At 35.3% G+C, this 16,887-nt stretch overlaps 2 protein-coding genes across 2 annotated transcripts in view; one reads left to right on the top strand and one right to left on the bottom strand.

Annotated features, from left to right (window-relative positions):
* Positions 1-9,303, bottom strand: part of LOC119832282 (myosin heavy chain, non-muscle) — a 64,042-nt gene extending 54,739 nt beyond the window's left edge. Inside the window, exon 1 of the mRNA XM_038355942.1 lies at positions 8,554-9,303. Within this exon, the coding sequence (XP_038211870.1) occupies positions 8,554-8,898 (345 nt within the window). The 5' untranslated portion in view covers positions 8,899-9,303. The remainder of the gene's footprint in view (positions 1-8,553) is intronic.
* A 630-nt stretch (positions 9,304-9,933) lies between these two features.
* LOC119832271 (probable low-specificity L-threonine aldolase 2) lies at positions 9,934-16,621 on the top strand. Its single transcript, XM_038355931.1, has 7 exons — positions 9,934-10,431; positions 11,748-11,822; positions 12,816-12,982; positions 13,585-13,805; positions 14,548-14,684; positions 15,660-15,808; positions 16,354-16,621. Exons 1-7 carry the CDS (start codon positions 10,227-10,229, stop codon positions 16,525-16,527), a joined length of 1,128 nt encoding a protein of 375 aa, XP_038211859.1. The 5' UTR covers positions 9,934-10,226; the 3' UTR covers positions 16,528-16,621.
* The last annotated feature ends 266 nt before the right edge of the window (positions 16,622-16,887 follow it).

The raw sequence follows: 16,887 nt of genomic DNA, 5'->3' as shown, positions 1-16,887 counted from the left end.
TGAAGCTATTACCTCAGAATGCATTCATAGCGTTTATCTCGCGGCCAATTTATTAATATTGACACATTGCTCTCGGCGAATGCGTTGTTAATCATTTATTAACGTCGGGTACAACCACCGAGCGTTGTAATGCTGAGTTACGTAACGTTTGCGTATTCCGTAAGAGTGAGAACTATATTTTTGAATTGGATTATGTACATAAAACATTCATAAAATTCACTATTTAACCCTATAGTATATATAACAATAGTTACTAGGTTTTCGCTTTCAGCTTCGCCCGCGTAGAAAAGATGTAGAAGTCATACTAATCGTTCCCGTACCATTTCTTGGAGAAAAACTATCCTATTTCCTCTATCTCGAAGAATATGAATCCGACAGACAGTCAATTTCGTATTTATAATATTAAAGAAGTAGGGAAAAGTAAGGGTGTTAAATTTGTTAAATAGCAAAATGTGAAACGCCTCGATAGCATCGAGGTAGTACACGAACATTATATGGAAGCGAATATAATATTTGAGAAACAAGCATATACGCTAATACATTACATCATCGAGCTGAAAATAATCAGTTCTGGACTATTCAATACCAATAAAATTACGCAGGGCTTGTGCTACGGTACATTGTTAACCGTTTATACCTCATTTGCGTTTTATGTCTTAGAGAACAGGAAAGCGATACAACACTGAATCAACTAAGTAATGAATTTATTAAAAATGACTGAAGACTACCATCAAACTAATAAAAGATCACCAGAATACCAAACAGGCCGTTTCAATAATTTATAAATTTTTGCTTGCTTTTTCAATCTGTAAAACGTTCTTCATATGTATTCTTAGATACTAATTAAATACAGACAAACAAGGGTCTCTTCTTACTAACGTGCCACCTATCAACTAAACATTAATAACCAAAATTGCTTGCAATAAGTTCCTGACAAATAGCCACTTACTCAAGTATAGGATGCAATCCTCTGAGAGTAAATTTTATTTCAAGCTACGTCCGTCTCATCCCTACATATCCGCAGTGACCGCACTGCGGGAGACGAATCGTTGCATCTCTGCAATGTTACTTACCTATATATTGGCGATCGGTTTTCTCTATACTTATAAGCAGTTTTTTATTTGATTTACAATTAAAAGTCCTGAACCTAAAAGGGTAATGCGAATGAGGTGAACATGCAATAGTCAACAAGCAGTTAAAAGTATTTTCATAACATCTTATATCATTAAAACCTATCTAGGTAATTCAATGATTACGGCAATATCATGATGAAATGCATTAATTATCTTATTCTTTTCATAAGTTTGCAGAGAGATGTTTTACATGTTTTGTCTGCGTTTAAACCAATACGAATCGATTAAACATGAAGAAAAATCTTTGAAAAACAATAGAACATTTCCCAACCCCTTACAGACGAGATGAGAGAACAAATCCCCTTTCAAATAGGAAAAAATACATTTAAAAGAAACTACGTAAAAGCAATACACGAGTGCCCTCCAGAAACAATTTCGAGCACATCTTTATATCCCCTCAGTGCTTAACAAGAGGCATACATCAGGATCCGGTGGTGCCGACGGTTCGTTCGCGTCTGAAACTTTCATTTGACCCCGTCTGCGCCCCCTCCCCTCCCCCCACCGCACCCTCGCACCTACCGCGCCCCTCGGGACGCAGACTGAGGGTGCTCCAGCTCATAAACTAGACTCAGCTGTAATTGCTAGCTCGATAATATTGTTTTGATTGAATTGGGAGACGCTTTTTTTCTTTTTTTTATAGTTTAAGAAAATTTTATGTTGATGTGATGATGTCCAGCTTGGAGCTAGAAATGAATATGTTTAAATAGATTTGCTAAAGTAAATACTATATTCCCGACTATGCATATTACTCACACCGCTCGACATGTGACTGTAAAACATTATTATTTGAACTGTGACAAAAAAAGAGGCCATTCTTTTGTACTTGACAACTGTCAAGTAAAAGCAAATCGAGCAATTTTAACAGTAATAAGATTCAGCCGCAACTATTTCCCTAAGAAGCAGGTCCCCAAGCCACTCTCAAAACTAAACTTTTTAGTAGATCTTACTTACGGCCCTCGAGAGGTTCTCCAGCTCAAAATATTTGAACGGGGTTGAGAGTACCCAAAGGGTTTCATCCCTACTGAAAGGGTTTACATTTCAAGATTCAGTTAGGTTTACAATATTAAAAAATAAACGAATAGTATGGACATTCTTATGATTATCCTATTCTGAGACAAGAGCAGGATTAGAATAACTACTAAAATGCAAATTTACTCTGTCTGTTCTTCAAGCCTAACGCTAAACTAATTATAAGTCCATACGTAGGTTAACACCAGAGAAAGGACATAAATCACATTTACATCGCGAAAATCTCACGGGAGAAAACCCAGGCGGATAGCTAATTTAAAACGAAGAAATGGTTTCTTCTAGGTTGTTTTTTCACATAACGTAAATCATAAGTTTATTAATACAGTTTAGAAAAGCTATACCATAACAGATTTAGCTGGAAATATGATTACGTTGGGGTTCATAGAACGCAAACCGATAGCCTAAACAAACAATTTAACACATAGTTCGAAGGCAACTGCTCAGTATTCATCACGACGTATTTCATTCTAGAATTTTTTCATCGAAAAAGGATTACATTCTTGTTTCATTTCCGTTTTAAAAAAATAATGCTTCTCATATATTGTCACGGTTATAGAAAAACGATAATACATCGTTTGGCCATTTATACAAATATAAAATGACCCTGAATCTCGTCCAATCTCGCTTATTACGAGAAACTCAGGATACCAACAGCCCGCGAATTCATTCGACCAACAACAATTCGTAATCTGTTATCCAGTCGGACCATCTGATAAGCGTTATCAGGCGATTGGGGTTTATCGCCCGCCACACAATCGCGTAGCTTATACGCATAAACGCCGATCTCGATGCCCGAGATAGCTGGTTTATTTATAACGACCAACGCGAACTATTTAGTTGCAATTAATTATATTAATATGAATGGGGGTTGTTCGCGAGCCCATTGTATGCTAGTGTAATATGGCTGGTTAGTATCTGGAATTCTTCACTTGAGAACTTTAGAATAAAAGGGTTCAAAATAAAAATTTACTCGGATTAGTTGTGTTTAATAATATAAAAAATAGTTGTGGGTGCATGATGAATTTTGCATCGATCAGTTTATGGATTATAAATTGTTTTATTACAATAAATAAAGTACCCGTCACCGAGAACGTAGAATCTACGAGTACGATGACGTCACTAAGATTTAGCTACAACATAATAATATACAACTGACACTCCATGAAACACACCATAACCCTGAACGATTCCTATTGACGTCCAACGCTACCTTGAGAATGAAAACATGCCGTTTTAAACATTTACACACAACGCGGCGATATAAATATTCGAAGCTAGTTGAATAGCATTAAAACTGATTTACGGGGCGCAGTCACCATCTCGGACGGATATGTGTAATTTTAAACTTTACACTGGTAACGTCGCGTAAACACTTCGGCTCATTCAACTTATGTCTTATTTGGCGCGTACTTATTGTTCGAACTTAATCCTTATATCGCTTTATAATGCTGGATTACACTTTACTAATAGAGCATTTTCGACCTAGGCGAATGGCCGTATATATACGGTTTCGGAGGGACCTTACAGCTTTCAGATAATAATAATAATAAACAGGATCTTAAAATTTCTGAAGAGGAAAATATTTCTTAATTCTCTTAGAAACGCATATCGTAAAATACGTAACAACATTGATTATCGTTTTATCTCATTCATATCTTTGAGTATCAATATTCATACTTATATTATAATCCATAAAACAATACATATTCTCCGTAATAATAAGACTAAAAATATCGCATTTTCTTTATGATCCAATCGAGTAAAAAGCGTGTGACACGGCTTAGGAAGTTAGGATCAGCATACTCTTGATATTCGAAACCTATGGTATCGTTAATACTAATAATTATGTATATTGTTTTGCTAGTGTAATACACAACTTTATTTATATGCTATTATTATAAAATCATGAATAAAAGTATATCATGCATTTAAATTTCTTTTCTTTTCTCTCTGTTATAAAGCCGAGTAAATGATAACAATTAAAACAACCAACGCAATCCTTTTAAACCTACGTGAAAATATTTCCAGGTATAATAACAGTAATTAGTCTTACTTAACAAGACAAAACATCTGATAATGTACTGCGCAAGTACCAGGGCAGCTGAACATCGGTGGAGGTTAAACGCAGCGCATATTCGCGTGGGCCGTCACCCACCCTCCCCCCACCGCCCGGGTCGACGACCGCCGGAGCCGATTCGGCCGACGGCGCGCCTCACCTTGACATTCATCTCGAGCACGCTTTGACCAATGCTTGAATTAACCCGTACAAATCAAAACGGCGCTAATATCTTGCTTTTTGTGCTCGATACCGTGGCCTATACAATCCACCGCACTGTGCCAAAAGCATAGCTCACACTGTCGAATACTTATTTAAAAACATGTCACCCTGGTACTTCAACAATACTAATTAAGTAACGCCAATAATAATCAACAAAGTGCACGGGCAATTCGCATCACAATATTTTATCGAACAAAATAAATTAATCGAATTGGGAGCAATCGTCGCCCGGCCCGTACGCAAAAGCAACCGGTCAAATGGCACCAAAAACGGCGCAAAAATAATGTCATTGATTCAGCCGAGCGTCAATAAACTCGACAGTACACGGCGATACAATTTACGAAACACACGATTGTTGCCATCACCGTAATGCGGTGCCATGGAAAACATCGTGAAGCATGGGCCATTGTTCCAACATGAGTCACGTTGGAGAATTATGGTTGGCCCGCGACACGGCCGGAGGAAAACGTTGATATATAACGCTGTAAAACGAAGCTTTCTCTAATAACCGTGTAAGTAAGCTAGCTGAACATGAAAAAACACATTTACACAGCTCGATACAGAAAACACCGTGTTCATGAAAAAATAAGTTATAAAAAATAAGTTAGTATTTATAGACTTAGAAAATTCGATAATTATTGCATTTAAAAAAAGCAAAAGCAAGGTACAAGTAAAATATTACAGAATATAATAATCATTGTGAACGAAATTTGTATTTCAAACAATAAATAATGAGGTAACAGTGAGGACAATTTGTTTGTGCAGCTTGCAGATGCTAATTGGAATGCAATAATGAATGATATCACAGAATAACCAAAATGTTTCACAAGATTTTCGTCCAAGTGGAAATGTAAACTAGTAAATTAACATCCCGGTACACTATTATAAACCTTATCATGAATATGATAATCAAGCTATTATCAAAAAAGTATGCAATTTTTCAAAACTGCATGTTTAATGCATGGAGGATAACTTGTGATAATAACTTTCAAATCATCATCAGAGACTATTTCATAAATAATTAATTTAAACAAGTACTATTTTTAGTTATTAATATGTATCCCCAGTGAGGCTCAGTAATAAAAAAAAAAAGCTCTGAAAATGTCAAAACAGTTTAACTATCACGGGTCATGACACACAGCCTGATGTCAGATGTATGGAGAAAGAGACAGACAGACGAACAGCAGTAGAAATATGCTCCATTCAATTATGGAAACCGAAAAACTTCATCCATATGTACTACTCCTCTTAGACAAAATCATAGAAAAAGGAATATTCATTTGTAATAGATTAATAAGTGTACACCAAATTTTTAGTAGTCATTACATAAACCAAAATATTTGGAACAATAAGGGCCTGATTATGATATCATAAATTACAATCACATGAGATCACTGGTAGCTATAACATAATGTAAATATGATTTTTATTTAGCCTCTAAACCAATGTTTATACAAGATAGAGAACATATTTATACACAACCTAACTAAAAGACAAAGAATGGTGCGGATGACTCAGCTTGTGATAACACCAAAATTATCTATAGCAGAAATCTATAGGCAGAAAGTTTTTAAGGTCGGCGTTATGAATTATGAATTCTTTTAACATCAAAAATCTTATATTTTACAAAAATTCTGATGGAACAGTAACCTGGAGAAGACTAATCTCTTAGAAAAAAATTAGCATGTTATCTTATATCTTTAAACGAGCAATTCTTGTGTATGTATGTATGTGTGTGTGTATATATATATAGATATATATATATATATATATATATATATATATATATATATATTATAGTTATCTTATATCTTTAAACGAGCAATTCTTGTGTATGTATGTATGTGTGTGTGTATATATATATATATATATAATTGGAATCTCGGAATCGGCTCCAACGATTTTCATGAAATTTAGTATATAGGGGGTTTCGGGGGCGATAAATCGATCTAGCTAGGAATCTTTTTTAGAAAATGTCATATTCGTGTTTTATTCGTGTTTTATCGACTTCAACTTACTTTTTTAACAAATAGGAGGCGTTTGAGTAGTCCCAATTTATTATGATTCTTCCTGACATCTATTGTCGAATAATAATACTATAAATGCGAAAGTTTGTGAGAATGGATGCATATGTATGTGTGCGTCTGTTACTCTTTCACGCAAAAACTACTGAACCGATTGCAATGTAATTTGCTTCGTAGATAGCTGGACAACTGAAATAACACATAGGCACTTTTTATACCGATATTCTTACGGGATACGGACTTACGCGGTTTCAACCGCGGGTCACAGCTAGTTAATATCTAATAATTTAAGGTTAAAAGTAATTTCTATGTATTTCTTTATATTTCAGCATGAAAAATAAATTATTCTTGAAAAAATATTTAACATAATATGTTAAATATTTTTTATATTATAATGTATCATATTTAAAGACAAAACATCATCAATCACAACATCATGCAATGATTAAATTTGAAATATTCAAACCAAAAACAAAGAAATTACAAAGAAGTAATGTTCAAAGATCAATTTATCTTGATGTGCAAATGCAAGTAATTAATTTTAATGATCATTATAGAACTTAGTTCAATTAGCAAAAGCCATTAAACTTGGACTTTTGAAGTAATTAATTTCCATGTCTAATGCTTTGTATAGCAGTATATACATGAAATGTTATAAGGGAAGATTTTTTTATTACTGTTTTGTGTTCCCAGATAAAAATTGTTATAACTAAACTTGCTTTTCGCTGTGGTTCACTGTGGTCCACATAGTCAAAGGAATAAAATGTTTCATTGCAGTAGAAAATAGCCTATGCCCCTCTCTAGCCTGTAAACTACCTTCAGACATAAAATATTGAAACATCCTAAGTTACATAAATTAGTAAGGTATGATAAATTCAATTTCAATAAATAACATGGAGTATTATCAAAATTTATGACATTACAAATTACAGCTAAAAGCATAAATTTATAGAATTTTCCTCGATTCCTTGAGTAAATTTGTATAATTGTATAATTAACATAAAGTGAAATTCCCAGTAAATCAAAATTCTCGGGTTTTAACACTAAATATGTATTACTCATAGTTCATTATAATTCAATCAAACATTAATAAACTTTCATGGAATTATGTCAATTTTGATGAAGTTTTTGCAAGAAAACAGTTTCCTTTTATGGTGTGCATTTGTTATTTCATTCTCAAGTACACTATCCATCAAACTATAAAAATGATATGCCTATTTTTGAAAATTTTCGTTATAGAGAACTAACTTTAAAAATGTATGCCTGTACACCACAGTGCAAAACAGAAAAATATTGCTCTAAAATCCTACAAAAGTGATGTAAATAAATCACTTTCATGTTGCCATCAGAGTTGTAAGGAGTGTTTAGTGGCTATTATTTTATCTTTCTATCATGTTGGTCAAGTCCCTAACATACAAACTCCATTATGGCCCCTGTGTATTGCTTTTAACAAATGTTAAGTGAAAATGACACACACCTCACACATGCAGCATACAATAGGCAGTAAAACCAAAAAGTTTGCTTAAGCATGACATCACCTTATATATATTATGATTCACTTAAAAACACCTGGGCCATAGCTCGAGGTATTGAGACCTCTTTATGATATCAAATGTTAATAACATACTCATAGATAAAGATGTATGTTACTGTATGTTTTATAGCTAGATGAGCAATTAAAACTCAACATTTTAGATATCATTATGTTTTAATGCCTTTAATGATACTTTCTTGATAGGGTGGTCTAATTTGAATTGTGAAATATGACATTACAATATATATATATTAAAATAACCTCATTAGACATTGAGTAATCAATGTCCTTTCTTTTTTATATCACCTATTATTATATTATGATAGTTGTGCTAATGATAGAATATATTATCTGGTTAGTGAATTGTATCAATTGGAATTGTTATCTGGCTTCTCCACAATTTATTAATAATTCTCAAGTTAAAATTTTAATAAATATATAGATTAAATCAGAGATAAAAATTTACTTTAATTATGATTATGAATGGACAAAGAGTGGTTATGGCGGTTAAGAATGTACTTTAAAAAGGTGAGTAATGTACAATAAAATACTTACATAAATGAGTCCAGAATAATATCGATCCTTGATGTTATGCAGCACTGACGCCTCGTTCAGGCAGGTCAGCTCCGCCATATCCTCAACCTTGTCGAACTTTGGCGGATTCATCTTCTGTATATCATCAATCTGTACCAGCATCCGCTTCCCGGACTCCGCGATCTCGACTTCCACTTCATCTCCGCGTTCGCCTTTGATCCCCGCAGCCACGAACCCCTGGGTCTCATGCGGAACCCACACCAAACGCTTTTGAGTCCACTCCGCCTGCGTCGCCGGATCATTGAAACTGTTCCGATCCACCGACAGGTAACGGAGTTCTGGGTCGTTCCTATCCATATCCACCATCGCGCCCAATCACGCCGCGCGACCCTTACGATAACCTAACACCGGCACTGTATACCACATTAAACGGTCGCAAAGACCGACACTACACACAACACGTTGTTGAAACCGACCGGCTCTTTAACCGTGTATCTCGGCGGCACGACACGTATAAAATGACGACTGCCACTGACACGAATGACAGCAGCAACGGTTTCGGGTAGGAGGGATGGACCGGTCGACGCCCGAATTCACGTTTTTGGTCAGATATATCGATGTATAAATGGACGGACGTGTCAGTATATCATAATCCAATTATAAAACAAACACTACGGATTGTCCTTACGCAAAATACGGAGTGAAAATCACTTTCTTTTATTAAATGAAAGAAACTGAACATCCAAGTCACTCCAATGATATTTTTACGTCAAACAATTAGGTCTGATGTCATTGCAAGATGAAAAAAAACTTAGTACTAATATCTCTAACAAGATTGGCCAATTTTTTTCTTCTATCTAAGAATTTCAATATCAACCAATGAAATACGATCATTTTATTTGAACTGTCACAGAGTTATGCATAGAGTATAGATGACAAATTGTACGTGTCATCAAAAACAAATTATTTTCAAATATAATAAAAATCGTTATAATTTTACTAAAGGAATACTTTATTTATTTTATTTAGTTACTTATGTCATTTGCTTACAATCCAAAAATTCTATTTTATATTTTATCTATGTTAAAAAATTAACCTCTGTCAGTGTCAACTGTATCCAATGACATTTTAGGGTAACCAGCTTATGGATTTCACTCGAATTTTGGGAGTAATAATTCAAATTCATTATTTTGTAATTTATCCAGAACAGTGGAGAGTGAATAAAAAAAACTAATTAATTAATTAATATTAACACTACAAAAGATATTTTTTTGAAAACGCTATAATGTGTAATATAGTGGTGTTTTTAACATGCATTCCAGGGAAAATTAAATTCATAAATATGTAACATGGCACTTCGTCATATTATTACTATACTGTCAAAATGTACGTAGTGTTATTAGTTGTTATCACACATGATATCAACCTTATCAGTTTTTGTAATAATTACCTTTAAAACAGTTCAATTTGACAATAAAGTAACCTATTGACATGTTAATCAACACATAATAACAATATCCTACAACTTACTTAACATAATTTTAATATAGAAATAATGTATTTGGTTATCGTTGTTAATTTTTTGCTAACTATTGTTATATAAGTATAAAAAATAAGCGTACAGATTCAGTTTGATCGCAGTTAAGACATTGAGCGGTTGTTTCGTACATACTCTTGAATTCGAATATTACAAAATGGCATATATAGTTGATTTACGATCTGATACCGTAACTAAACCATCTAAATCCATGCGGCATGCGATGGTGAACTCGGCTCTTGGGGATGATGTATTTGGAGAAGATCCCACAGTGAACACGCTCGAAAGTAAAATTGCTACTCTATTGGGTAAACAGGCTGCGCTTTTTGTTCCCAGCGGCACTATGGCAAACCTGATAGCTGGTGAGGCTTAATTATGTTTTTTAATTTCAATATATAAAGTGCTTGCTGCTTGTCCCGACTACACATTGGGTTGAATATGTTTTTATTTATTTAACAATTGCAAGCCTAATCTAAGCAAAGACAATTTATCTGTTTTTGAGTTTTAAGTGTAACTAAAAGAAGTTGTTTTCACAAATTAATTTTTATTGTTATTGTTATTTAAATATATCAATGTTAATACTTAATCGTAAATATAATCCTGATTTTTTTTCCATATACATGTATGAAATTATAATACATATTATGTAGTAATTTATGGTTTAAGTATTCAAACAATATTACTCTAAAATTAAATAATTATATGTGTAACAAAAAAGGCTGGTTAGACCTATATATTGTCAGAATGAGACTATATTTAAATGGGACCACACAGCAAGCACCAGCTTTCAAATAAAAAGAAAATCATAAGAATTTGTTCCCCATGTTTCTATTGTTTCAAAATTTCTCATTTATAAAGCAATTCAATGCTATAAAATTAAAAATTTAATTTGTTCCCCATTCAAATGAAATAATTAATATGTATATAGACAACTTGATAACCTTCTTTTTTGAAGTTATTTGATTATAATTTTGAAAGCTACCCTGGATCATTAATATACATATTTATTTTAATACTTCCAAAATATATGCTAAAATTAATGAACCATTTAAGATAAAAAGGGCATATCCAGCCTTACAGAAAAAAAATTGATTCATCAATCAAGGCGAAAAGTCTGTGTTTGCTTTGTAATTAAAATTAATTAGCAATTAATAATTACAATTGCTACAAATTTAAGCTGATTGTAATTATGTTTTCCTTATTGCTTACTTATGAGATTTTCCCACAATTTTTTTTTATCAGATGGCTTAATGAAACAATTGCTAATTATGATAATTATGATGGTGCCCATAAAATATTACCTAACTATAGTTTTCTTTGACATACTATTTATTAGCACTGGTCGAAATTAAATGCTAAAAAAATTGTATATCTGATAGTATTTTCTTGAGTTTGATTTTACGCGAGTATTTATCCATTTAGAAATTAAAGACTTAACGGATTTTAAACGGGACGTTTCGAACACTTTCGAGCAAGCGTGGTCACGGGGAGATGTCAGGTTAATATTATAATGAGTCAATCGGGTTTAAAATCCGTCAAAAAGTCATAAACTTCTAAATATATATATATATGATATTGATATCTGCTATGAAGACTAACTCTGACTGCAATTTAATTATAACTAACACTAAGCACTCTTTGCCCCACCAAATTAAATCTTTTACATATTTTGTTACAGTAATGGTGCACTGCAAGAGGCGTGGCTCAGAGGCGATAGTTGGAAATATGTCGCACATTTATAAATATGAACAAGGTAATTGTGTAAGTTAATTTAATGAGGATGAGCTGTATCATTCTGTTTCAACAATTAGCAAGTGTAAATCATTCTATAGTCCTAGTAATATTATTAGCGCAAATGTAACTCTGAATGTCTTTCTGTCTGTCTCTCTTTCACACCTAAAATACTAAACCGATTTGGATGAAATTTTTTACAGTGTAAGGTTTAGGCCGCAAAGTATGGTTTATATTAAAAAGTTTTTTGTTATTAATCTCTCATGTTTTAGTAGCTGGCTTAGGGATATGTAATTTGTGTATTTATAATAATGTTAATTTTAACATTTGCATATATAGCATTACAGAACTGATAAGACATTGTTTTTGACTCTTAGAACAATCTGCTGGCAGTTGGCCTATTTAATATGCAATCTAGATTCTAGCTCGCGTTTCCAATGTTATTAAAATTTGTGTTCTATAATTGTGCAAGAATTATTTAAAAAAATAAGGGAGTCCAATTAAAAAGTGCATGATCTGAACTTAAGAGCTAGTATTTAGAAATCTAAAAACTACTACCTCAATTATATAAATTATGTAGTTTGTGCTCTCTATGTATTAACATAGACAGCACAAAAATCTAGTTAAAACAATCCTTACTAGTATTATAAGAGAAGTCCCGTATCCCCTAGTGGGGTAGGCATATTATATACATCTGTTTCACTGATCGATTTTCTTTATGGACGTAGGTGATCAGCCTTCTGTATCCTGCCAGACCGACACATTATTTTGTGCATCCCCACTGGGAATCGAAGCCAGTACCCCTCGGTGTAGAATCGTAGCGTAGACTCACGCGTAAGCCACTGAACTGAGGAGGCGATTAAAAATTATGAATGTGAAGTTGTGCGTGTGTTTGTTTGCCTTTCTTTTTGATATGGAGCGTTTTTATAATATTACTAGCTGTGCCTCCCGGTTTTACCCACATAATAGCTGATGTTATATAGCCTAAAGTCTTCCTCAATAAATGGGCCTCCAGGAGGTGCGGCCCACATAGCGGGAGTTCTGTTGAGTACGATACAGAACGAGCCGGATGGCACCTTCGATCTCAAGGAGCTGGAGAGCCGGATACGTGGCAGCGATATCCACGAACCTGTCACCTCCATGGTGGCTGTTGAGAACACGCACAATGTATGCGGAGGGAAGGTTGGTTGTTCCCAGCGGAAATTTTTTGTGGTAGTCGAGCACGCTTCGGCACGAATTGGGCCAGCTCGCACCGGGGAAGTACCACACCCCCACAGAAAACCGGTGTGAAATAGTGGCATGCCACTGTGTTTCGTACGGTGAGTGGGGGAGCCGGAGGCCCGTTTCCTTTTCCTCACCCATCCCAGTCCATTCCTTCTTTCCAGTCTTTAATCCTTTCCTTTTCCCTTACCCCACAAAAGCGGGCAACACATTCGTAGAGGCACTACCTTTGCGAATGTTCATGGGCGGTGGTGATCGCTTATCATCAGGCGAACCACAAGCTCAGTTGCCCGCTATGACATAAAAAAAAAAATTCCAAATGCAATCTCATGCGTATATACTAAGGTGTAAAATGTATTCAATTCCTACTTCATTTTGAGTTATTTTCATAGTTATAAACAAACAGATTGACTAAATTCTATAAACTGTTTTAATTTCTCTTTCTGTCATATTAATTTTTCTTCTCCATGTAATGACAGCAATCAGTCTTATATAATCTTCCTTGCCTTTTAAGCCACTTGTACCATACCATGTACCATTGACCATAACCTCTCGCCCCCAAGGTCCTGCCCCTGGACTGGCTGGACAGAGTGTCCGCGGTGTGCCAGAAGCACAGCATCCCGCTGCACATGGACGGGGCTCGCTTGCTGAACGCCAGCGAGGCGCTGCGCGAGCCGCCAGCCCGGCTGGCGCGGGGCTGCGACTCCATATCAGTCTGCTTCAGCAAGGGACTCGCCGCACCCGTGGGCTCGGCGCTCGTGGGATCCTACCATTTTATTGAGCAGTTAGTATTGCTGTTTGAATAGTCGGTGAGATTTCACGTGGATTATGATGGAGGTAATGTTTTAGTTCTGCGCTTCAGAAAAAGTAAAAGTAAAAAAGTTTAAGGTTAGTATTTTTAATGATAGTTTGTATTGATTTAAGAGAGACTTGGAATACTTGAAATTTATAGAACTACTAGCTACACCCGGCAAACGCTGTTTTGCCTTACTCTTATCATTTAGGGGTATGAAAAATAGATGTTGGCCGATTGTCATAGATACCGGATAAGCACAAAAAATTTCATCAAAATCGGTGAAGCCGTTACGGAGGAGTATGGCAACGAAAACTGTGACACGAGAATTTTATATATAAGAAGACTAGAGTAGAGTAAGTTTCGATAGAAGGATTTGATTTAATGTATCTCATAGGGATATTATATTGGTGTGAGTACTGTGAAAGTGTCCACTTTAGTTAACGCAGCCATACAATATAAATAAAATAATAGACTATGTAGGTATTGTAACAGCTAATGAATCTGTAAAGTTATTAAACAAAAAATAATATTATTTTGGCGCTTTTATTGCATAGATTCTATGATCAACTTATTTACTTTGCCTAGCAGACATTACTTATAAACAATTCGTTTGACTATTTAACCTTATACATATTTCTTTCATCTTTATCCTCATTTATGTGTTGAATAAAGTTTATTGTACTGCATTGTATATATATTTTTTTAATTTTATTAATGACTATATTCCCAGAGCCCGGCGCATGCGCAAGATGCTCGGCGGCGGCATGCGGCAGGCCGGCGTGCTGGCGGCCGCCGCGGTGGTGGCCCTCGACGAGACCGTGCCCAGGCTGGCCTTCGACCATAAACGGGCGCTGATACTGGCCAAGAGTGAGTGCTCTTTGTAAATATACAAGATTAAATATATTTCACTGGGATATTGAGATAATGTAAAAGTTTGAAAAAAGAAAATGATGATTTTAATTTTTTTAAGAAAAATCCGAACCGCTTTCAAATTGTCAGAACCGGATCCAATTTAAATGGGACCACATGGCACGCACCAGGTCTCAAATAAAAAAAAACACCCAGTAAAGTCTTGAGGTAACAAACACATCATCATCATCAGCCCATATATGTTCCCACTGCTGGGACACAGGCCTCTTATGAGGGTTCAGGCCATAATCCACCACGCTGGCCAAGTGCGGGTTGGCAGATGTCACATGTCATCGAACTTTGATTCTTGGACATGCCGGTTTCCTCACGATGTTTTCCTTCATCGTTTTAAGCAGTGGTGATGTTATCAACATGTGCAGATAAATTGAGATATAAATTTATTTCCTGCACGCTCGCCCGGTCTCGAACCCCGACTTATCGATCTTGAAGTCCGAGGTTTTCACCACTGAGCCACCACTGCATATTAACAAACACAAATATGGTCGAATAGACAATCTCCTCTTCTTTTGAAATCGGTTATGGTGGTCTTTTTCTAAAGCCTCAAAATATCGGGATAAAAATTTCCCTATATGTTATTCCAGTTGTCCAGCTGTCTACGTACCAAATTTCATTGCAATCGGTTCAGTAGTTTTTGCGTGAGAAGCGACAAATACACACACATCCTTTAATTTTAATTTTTAGTTTTATAGCATTGAAATGCTTTATAAATGAGAAATTTTGAAAGAATAGAAAAAATTTGATCACGAGGCAGGATTCGAACCTGCGTATCTTGCCTAACCGTAGCACACCTAGCCTCTCGGCCACCCGTGAACTTCAATAACAACTACAAACTTTTATAAGTGTAATGTACTGAACTGAGAATGTACTTGATCTATGACTACTCATATTGATGACATATTTTCACGATTGCAGCGATTCAGGGTCTGCTCCTGAAGACGTTCTCCGTGGACGTGGCGGGCGTGCACACCAACATCGTGATGCTGAAGATAGCCGGCGCCAGCCCGCTCACCGCCGACCTGGTGCTGAAGAGGCTGGGACAAGTTGCCTTGGACGAGACGCAGGTGGGCGTGGCCGTGGGATACTGATGATTGACTGACTGACTATATCCCTAATTTTATAACTATTAGTATAGTGAGTAGCTTTGTCTGTCTGTCTCTTCTTCACGCCTGTCACGAATTCACGCCTTCACTAATGTCATTAATTTCCTATGACGCCGGGCAATCACGGACGGAAAGCTAGTGAATAAATAAATGAATGAATTGTAATCAAATTGTTTATTAATCATTTAATGCAATTCTGTGTCTTTTTAAATAATAAATGAACGTATTCTTTTAGTAAAATTTGCTATTTTCAGTACTTCAAGTAGGCATTTGCCTTCAGGGCCCGTCAAAAATTTCCATCCTGTATATTATATTGTAATAACAATAATAATAAAACCGTTTTATTTCCAATCTACAGTTTTGTTATGTGCGTTACAAAGAGTTTAAATTGCACTTCTTTTTAGAATATTTGTATTTTTATTGTAGTTTTCTATTTTTTTTTTTTGCTATCAAAGTGCTATAAGATAGCATCCTGTATATTTAATACGAACTAAACAAATCTACAGGGTGACTGCAAAACAGCGAATGACGAAGGGGTTATAGTGAAAGCCGTCGCGTTCAACAGTAAGACGATACGGTTCTGCCTGCACGTGGACATATCGGACGAAGACCTGTGGTTGGCCATCATGAAGATGACCTACGTGTTCAGGGAACTGGATGCGGCCCATCCGGCTGCCTAGGGTCTGGTTTATGGGACAGTTGTGACAAGTGACTAACTTGTATGGAGTGTGTGTTATATGTATTGATATATATAAGAGATATATGAAGCAAAAACTTTTTCCCCATTTGTAGGGAAATTGCGCGAGCGGGGAATATAAAAAAGGTACCGGTTGTACCCTTTGGGTAAGGAACCCTAATATATAGTACAGTCAGTACAGTAATGTGTGAAAAAAGGTGTGTGTGCGATTCACACACGATAGAAGTGAAATTTCAGTAAATCGACAAAAGAATGAATAAAATAGTATGAATATTTCTGTCTCATTCTTTGTTGGCTTCATTCTACACAATTTTGTATTTGTGTCTCTTACCTGTCGATTTTT

The sequence above is a fragment of the Zerene cesonia genome, chromosome 15 (genome assembly GCF_012273895.1).
Source record: "Zerene cesonia ecotype Mississippi chromosome 15, Zerene_cesonia_1.1, whole genome shotgun sequence".
NCBI classification, from domain to species: Eukaryota; Metazoa; Arthropoda; class Insecta; order Lepidoptera; family Pieridae; genus Zerene; species Zerene cesonia.
The sequence above is the reverse complement of the archived record's forward strand: the minus strand, read 5'-3'. Positions and strand labels throughout refer to the sequence as shown.

What these genes read in the sequence shown, in the direction of transcription:
- LOC119832271 (XM_038355931.1), top strand. Translation starts at nt 10,227, where the DNA reads ATGGCATATATAGTTGATTTACGATCTGATACCGTAACTAAACCATCT. An exon ending in TCCTACCATTTTATTGAGCA is followed by an intron (nt 13,806 to 14,547) that starts GTTAGTATTGCT and finishes CTATATTCCCAG; the next exon opens with AGCCCGGCGCATGCGCAAGA. An exon ending in TTGCCTTGGACGAGACGCAG is followed by an intron (nt 15,809 to 16,353) that starts GTGGGCGTGGCC and finishes ACAAATCTACAG; the next exon opens with GGTGACTGCAAAACAGCGAA.